General features: G+C 39.5%; 1 protein-coding gene across 1 annotated transcript; it reads right to left on the reverse strand.

The window, feature by feature from the left end:
* Nucleotides 1-4,210: 4,210 nt before the first annotated feature.
* LOC121135872 (zinc finger protein 431-like) lies at nt 4,211-4,617 on the reverse strand. The gene is made up of 2 exons (XM_040735248.1): nt 4,473-4,617; nt 4,211-4,275 (listed from the first exon to the last, which is right to left on the reverse strand). The coding sequence occupies exons 1-2, from the start codon at nt 4,615-4,617 to the stop codon at nt 4,211-4,213; spliced, it is 210 nt and encodes a 69-aa protein (XP_040591182.1).
* Nucleotides 4,618-8,247: the final 3,630 nt, after the last annotated feature.

Consider the following 8,247-nt stretch of genomic DNA (forward strand, 5'->3'; position numbering starts at 1 on the left):
CTGCACCATTCTGTAATGGCAGAAGCTTCACCCAACCTGCCTTCTCCCCCTCAAAGAACAGATGCCTAAGGTCTATGGTATGGCACACATACCACTTTCTGGTTTTGAGCCCAATGACATCTGACTTCCTACCTCCCCATATCATCCCTTGTCAGCAGGAAGAACTCAAACTTAAACCAATGCCCCTACACCTAGGGAGTATTGATTGTTTAGGTGGGAGCCCTACAGGTAACTGTATTTATACAAAGAGATTGGAATATTTGGAACCCCTGTCCCAAATCCTGCCCTCAAGTTGCCACAGATGGGCCCTTAAGAGAAGTCACCACCCCCAGACCTTAAAAAATCCATTATTGCCAATTTGACACCTTGAGCTAGTAGCAAAAGCCTCCACCTCAGGATTCACTTCATGGTTTCTAGTTTTCTGTTCCCCTGGGTCCAAACAGGAATTCTTTGTTCAGATTACACCACTGTGCTGTGTCTCCTCTGCTCACCTGGTCCTGTCACTCAGGCCTCAGCAGGCAATCACAGCCTTTAGTGGACCCACCAATCAGACACAAGAGTTCATCTGGAGCCAGGCTTTATGCTCGTCTCTTCTGAGGATGTCAGAAGTTTCTTGAGTTGTGCTTTTGTTCTCCCTACCTGACAGCAAGGTAAGTGTGCAGTGGGCTTTCTCTCACTTGCTCTTTCTCTCTCTTTGGTTGGGGATCTCATCAGAAGGATAGAGACTGCATCTTCAGGAGCAGGAACTCTGCGCCAACTATTGACATTTGTGTAATTTATTGCCCAAATAAACACCCACTTATCATTTATCTTGGGTCTCATGTACTTAGTAACAACCTGAGTTCACACAAAACAACTAACAAGTATGAAGTCATTACAAAATTGTTTACATGAATTGTGTTTTCTCTTCCATTAATTCTTCCCTGTTACCTGATATCAAGATGATACAAAAAGGATTTAAAATATGTACAGGGTTAGAGATATGGGTGTGCAAATTTTTAACAAGTTCATTGCCAGGACCTAGGTCAGGGTTTTTGAGAACTTTCTGTAGTTCCTGCTACAGGAATACTCAAGTGTCTAATGATCTTGGCAACAAGCATGAGCATTCACAAACTGCACACTGACATTACATAATTAAAATCAGATCAAATCTCTAAGCAAACAGATGTCCACACATGAATATTTTCTCTTGCAGGCACTCCTTCCTGTAACCCAGCTGTTGAGACAGTTAAAGTCCTAACAGTTTTCTTTCATCATGATTTGGGCCATGGAATAGAAGTTAGCATGTAAGATTGAATTTAGAGCAATAGACTGATCACGATGAGGTTTTTGATGTAATTAAAGAAAATTGTGAAATATGAAGGGTTACCTTATCAGTGAATTCATAGGACTTTTGTACACATGAGTTGACAGGTGCAAACTCAATAGAGACATCACAGTGCTTGAGCAGATTGTTGACCTTTGTTAGATTTTTTTCCCTCCAGAAGCTTATGTAACCAAATGTGTGTTCATTGAAGATTCTATCAAATCCTTTATGCCATTATTTCCTTCCATCTTAAAAATTTTCAGGACCTCACAGAATATTGAGTTATGCAGAGTACACAGCTTTACCACACTGCTTACAATTATAGGATTTCTCTGAAGTATGATTTCTTACAAAGGTTTTACCACATTGGTTTCATTCACAGGGTCAGGTCTCGGGCATGTGTTCTTTTGTGATATTGAAGACTCCTGACGTGTGAATAGGCTTTACCACATTGATTACATTCATACAGTTTCTCTCTAGTGTGTGTTCTTTTATGATATTGAACACTACAGGCTTGTAAATAGGCTTTACCACATTGATTACATTCATACAGTTTCTCTCTAGTGTGTGTTTTTTTATTATATTTGAGACCACTGGTGTGTGAAAAGACTTTACCACATTGACTGCATTCATACAGTTTCTGTCCAGTATGTGTTCTTTTATTATTTGCAAGAGTAGCGTGTTGTGCAAAAGCTTTACCACACTGATTACATGCATAAGGTTTCTCTCCCGTATGAATACTTTTATGTATTTGGAGTTTACAGTGTTGTAAAAATGCTTTCCCACATTGATTACATTGATAGGGTTTCTCTCCAGTGTGTGTTCTTTTTTGTCTTCTAATCTCACTATGACTTGTGTAGGCTTTACCACAGTGATTGCATTCATAGGGTTTCTCTCCAGTGTGTGTTCTTTGATGTACTTGGAGAGGACTGAGCTGTGAATAAGTTTTAACACATTGATTGCAGTTGTAGGGTCTCTCTCCAGTGTGTGTTCTTTTATGTACTTGAAGATGATTCTGGCTTGCAAAAGCTTTACCACATCGAGCTCATTCATAGGGTTTCTCTCCTGTGTGCAATCATTTATGTCTTTGAACATGATCTTTCCTTGCAATGCCTTACACCATTGATCACATTCAAAAGGTCTCCCTCCAGTATGTTTTCTTATATGTGTTTTAAGCACACCAGGACTTGCAAAGGCTTTAGAACATTGATTACATTCATAAAGTTTCTCTCCAGTGTGTGTTCTTTATGACTTTTAAGCTCACCATGGCTTGCAAAGTTTTTACCACATTGATTACATTCATGTGTTTTCCCTCCAGTATGTGTTCTTTTATCGAGTTGTAGACAACTGTGACATGCAAAGACTTCACAATACTGCAGATTTTCATATGGTTTCTCTCCAGTATGAATTTTTTCATGCCTTTGAAAATGCCTGTAACACACAAAGGTTTTAATACACTGAATGTAATTATAGGGTTTCTCTCGTTTATGGCTTTGCTCATTCCCACAAAGGTAATAGGCACATGTAAAAGCTTTACCACATGCATTATACTGATGAAACTTCATATCTGTATGAATTAATTTTATAATTTTGCCTAATTGTAAGTAGGAATCAAATCTTAACTTTTACATTCATTATGCTTCCCTTCATGAGGGTTTGTTTTGCGGCTTAGAAGATGACTTCCTTTTTAGATAAAGCCTTTATTTCACAGCCCAAATTTACAGCAACTTATTTATATGAGATTTTCCCTTGTTTTGAAAAGAAATTGAGGAACTCAGAGCCCTGCCCTGCTAACGGCCTTCATAACTTTTCCTATAGTGTGAATCATGCTACATTGGAAGAATATACCAGGGCAAATGGAAGTATTCATACAATCCAAAACTCATAGGGCTTTTCTGCTGTGTGAATTTGTTGATGGCTTTGCAATGAAATTGGAAAATGAATCAATTGTAAACTTGTATTACATTCAACAAATCTACTCAAATTAGGGCTTACGAATCATCTTTCATATCCCGTAATTGTCCCAAGTGTGTGTGTGTATGTGTGTGTTTGTGTGTGTGTGCGTGTGTGTAAGAGAGAGGGGGGATGCTATTGCTTCTTCCCTTATTCTATGCTCACATGGCTTGTATTTATAATCACATATGATGTTGATTTTTTTCTTAGTTTTGGAGACAGGTTATTTCTGTGTAGCTTTGGAGCCCAAACTGAAACTCAATTTGTAGGCCTTGCTATCCTTGACCTCACAGAGTGCTGAGATTAAAGGTGTGCTCCACCTCCACTGACTGGATGTCATATGACCTCACAGAGTGCTGAGATTAAAGGTGTGCTCCACCACCACTGACTGGATGTCATATGCTCATTTAAGGACAAATAACCAGTAAAAGTTTTCCCCATTGCATTCACACAGTTTGAAATAGTTTTCCTCTCAGAAATGTGGTATAGCGATTAAGGTTTCTCTACAACAACCTTCTTGACTATAAACTTACCCTTTCAATATACTTAGCAATGTCACAAATATATGACTAAGGTGAACTTTACTATAGACTCATTTTTTTCTGAGGTCTTGAACATATATCTATCATCTATTCAATGTGCATTCCATTTAAAATATCTGAGTGGTATTAATCTAAACAGATTGGCATTTCTACAATGTAGCTCCCATAAGACTCTAATTCATATGGTGGTATCAGTTAATGCATTGTTTCCTTGTTGCCGTTTTCACAAGGTTGCCTTTCAAACACAGAATAGTGACCTGACATTGAGGTACATGGTTTTGTGAGAAATGAGGAATCATTAATATACTTTAAGCTGTGCTTATTAATATTGTTTTTTTTTCTTTAAAATTTCTAGAATACTTTAGTGTTTCTTCAGAGGCAAATTTGTATAAAAAGATGTACATGAAAATTACCTTCTATGTCTTGTAGAATGTTGACAGTGTTCTTCAGTATTATGGTCTTCCCACCTGTATCCTAAAATACAATACCACAAAATATATGAAATATGAATGGAAGTTAAATCAAAATTTAGTTAATATCTTCAATGAATATTAGGACTATGTCTTATTCACCTAATATTTCCTTTTCTCAATCAAAATTACAGAAGAGTACCAATAACCAAGAAGCAGTTGTCCCCTTATTTTAAATCATGAATGAAAATTCAGTCACACCTGTGGCAGTGAGGTTCCTGTAGGTCTCCAGCATCACATCCTTGTAGAGACTTTTCTGGGAAGGATTCAGCAAAGCCCACTCTTCCTGAGTGAAGCTGATGTGCACATCATCATAGGTCACTGCATCCCAAAACAACCCACACATATGCAAAACAGAGAGTGTGATACTCCCATTTGATATAAATATATATATCTTTGACAGTATAGTCAAATAATTCTGGTGCTTCCCTCACTTATTCCATGACATGAACATTACAATGTATTCACCCATCACTTTAGAAGGAAACTGAGTAGGAGGCTCACATGCAGCATTTCTTGGTACTTTAAATAGTATATAACTTTGAGGAACAAATCCCAATGAACAGACATAAAGGGAGAGGCAAGCCAGCAGATCAACACTACTGAGAGCACATCAGAGAAATTGTATGACAGTGCCAGGCTCTCACAGCAATACCCCAGTCCATGGCATCAACTTCTGTCTATGTTATGCTTTTATTGCTGTGAAGACACAATGAGCCATGTCAATACTTACAAAGAAAATATTTTACTGAGGTATGTTCCTTAAAATTTAACAAGTTTAGTTAATCACCCTCATTTCAGGGGCATGGCAGCGTGCAGGCAGATGTGGTGCTCAAGGTTAGAGTCCTAACATCTTGACTCAGAGGCAACAGGAAAGTGGCTGACACTGGGAATCATTCAGAATATAAGAAACATTAATGCCTGACCCACAGTGATATGCTTCCTCTAACAAGGAAAATCCCAATCCAACACAGTCACACCTCCTAGTCATGTCACTAGTGGGAGCTCAGAGACTATGGATTGACAGCTGGCGAACCTGCATGGGACCAAACCTGTGAGTGTGGGTGACAGTAATGGGACATGATCTCTTAGGGATCCCCTGTCAATGAAACCAGGACCCATCCCAGGTGCATGAACTGGCTTTTTGAAGCCCACACCCTATTATGGGATGACTTGCACAGGATGATACAGGATGGAGTGGCTTGGTCCTTCCTGAACTCTGTATGACAGACTTGTTGACTCCTTACCCCCTCTGAGTGTGGATGTGGAATGGGTTAGGGTGAGCAGTAGGGGGCAGGAGATGGGAAGGGAGGGCAACTGGGGAATGAATGTAAGATGAAAACACTTAATTGGGGTGGCTCACTTACAGATATGGAGGTTCAGTCCATTGCCATCATAGTGGGGAGCATGATGTGAAGGAGGATGTGGTGTTGGTTACATCTTGATATGTGGGCAACAGGAATTTGTCTGGTATGATTGGCCATACCAAGAGCATAGGAAACCTCAAAGTCCATCACCAGTGATGACACACTTCTTTCAGAAATGCCAAACTCACTGCAGCAATACCATGCCTTCTAATAGTGCCACTCCCTATGAGATTATATTCAAACTATCTCATCGCCACAATTGGGTTCTTTTCCAGGATGGTGACTCAAGAAGTTGATTTCCTATCCTTTTTACTCCTAGCAGTGAACTCAATAAACTCTTCTTTCTACTCTGGTCTGAAAGCAGAAACCATGCTACACATGCAAATCCTTTCCCTGTGACAGCAATGGAAATCAACTTCAGGATCCAAATGGATGATTTTAAAACAGAGGTCATGAAGTCACTGAATTTGAAAAGGGGAAATGAAGTAGACAGAGAGGTCAATTCCCTGCATAGCAACAGGATGGGATCAAGGCCACCTGTATCAACATGAGAATCCTTGTCTCAGAAATATTTTTCTAACAGGCCGGTAGTGCAGCTTTCTAGAATTAATTTGTCTTTTCACTAAGAAATAACTACACAGACTTAAGAGATTAAAAGAAGGAAACTTGCCTGGTGTTGGTGGTGCACGCCTTTAATCTCAGTACTCGGGAGGCAGAGGCACGCAGGACTTTTTGAGTTCAAGGCCAGACTGGTCTACAGAGCAAGTTCCAGGACAGCCTCCAAAACAATACAGAGAAACCCTGTCTCAAAAACAAAAACAAAAACAAAAAAGGAGGAAACTTTCTCTAATGACAACATGCATCCATCTCTGGCTAATGCTCAATGATGACAGAGACTAAAACTATCTTTGTTTTGTTTTGTTTTATTTTGTGTTTTGACTGCCTGCCTTTTACTCCTGAGTGCTGGCGTTAAAAGTGTTAACCACCACTGTCTGGCTCATAAAATATATTTGATTCCACATATGCTGTCATGTTTAAGTTCTTTTAGGTTCAGACTGCAGCTTACACTTTGAAAAATTTAAATAGTGACAGGAAACAATAATGCAGGCCATTTAGACAAAGGAAAGACTTCAACACAAAGATATTACCATAATTATTTTATAGTAGAATAGTAACATGAGACAGAATATCATACTTTTCTTACAGGTCCTGAGATACAGGTGCCAGGAGATGAGAAATATAGAAAAACCAGAACAAAGAAAAGGTAGAAGCTGGGTCATGGAGGTCTTGCTTAAGGTGTGTCTTATTGTAAGAAAGCTTCTTAAGAGGAATTGATTCCTGTATACTTCTTCCAGGGGGAAATGGAGAGAAAATGGAGACTTTGCAGAAGGCAGCAGAAAATATCATACAATGGGACAAACTCAGGAGAAGGCTACTCAAACAATGCAGCACAAGGGGAACACAGGGTATAACAAGAACATTACTGACTAAGCCCCTAGTGGCTTTGGTACTGAAAACCACCGCTCCATGTGTTAAGAAAAGTTGTTTTCTCAGGATCTGAAGCAAACCCTCCTCAAAGGCCCTGGCTCCAGACCATTACATTCTCTCCCAAGCACCTTCCTAGTTTTAATAGAGGAGCTTTCTTTTATTCTCAAATCCCCAGGGCCTGGTGGAAAACTCCTAGGGCTAGGTACCAGTCTGTTACTGGATCTCCCAAGCATGTTCCTTCTCAATGAGTGAGGACATAAACAGAAAGTCTTGCTTGATCCATTCACCCTCAACACAACAGTGTTTTCCTTTTCAAATACTTGTCACCTCTATGGCACACCATTCCCTAATGTTCTTTGTGACCCAGTAATGCCCCTTGATCAGCTTGTAAAAGTCAGACTCCCTAATATAGGGATGGGCCTAGGGGCTGTTTGTAAATCAGGGGTTGCTCCTTTGTCATGGTTTGGAACCAATGGTTAGGGCAATTCGGGAGAACAGATGTGAATTTTAGCATCCTAATCTCTAGCAGGCCTAGTTAGCATATTACTTATCTTTGGGTTATTTTAGAGGCAGCACTCTGTCAGTTCAATTCTATTTTGTAGGAGTTACTATTCCCTAAGCATTGGTAATTCCTGTATGTCAACAATTCTACCCTTCCACATCACTTTTTAATTGTGGACTGTGTCCATACACCAATGTCTTTAGAGGCCCACACCTTTAATCCCCTTACTGGGGAGGATGACGAAGGCAAATATTTATGAGTTTTGGGCTAGCCTGCTCCACAGAGCAAGTTCCAGGTCAGGCTCAAAAGGTACACAGAGAAATCATATCTCAAAAATACCAAAAATAAATAAATATTGAAAATAAAGAAAAAGAATACCATTTACATAGTGCACAAAATTAAATCCAAATGGATCTTATACCCAAATGTTAAATGTTAAATGCAGAATTTCTAGAAGATGCTACAGAAACTAAGTTGCTCCAACCTTGGCAAGTTGCCTTCCGCATGCACCAAAAGCATATTGGAGTTGACTACAAAGATGTTTCTGCAAAAATCTCCCTGTTAGAAATGTTTTCCACAGATGCCCACAGAGTGAAGGATTCACAGGCCAGCACCAGGG

The sequence above is a fragment of the Mesocricetus auratus genome, unplaced genomic scaffold (assembly GCF_017639785.1).
Source record: "Mesocricetus auratus isolate SY011 unplaced genomic scaffold, BCM_Maur_2.0 Super-Scaffold_100044, whole genome shotgun sequence".
Lineage (NCBI taxonomy): Eukaryota > Metazoa > Chordata > Mammalia > Rodentia > Cricetidae > Mesocricetus > Mesocricetus auratus.

What these genes read in the sequence shown, in the direction of transcription:
- LOC121135872 (XM_040735248.1), bottom strand. Translation starts at nt 4,617, where the DNA reads ATGTGTGGGTTGTTTTGGGATGCAGTGACCTATGATGATGTGCACATC. An exon ending in CAGGAACCTCACTGCCACAG is followed by an intron (nt 4,276 to 4,472) that starts GTGTGACTGAAT and finishes ATTGTATTTTAG; the next exon opens with GATACAGGTGGGAAGACCAT.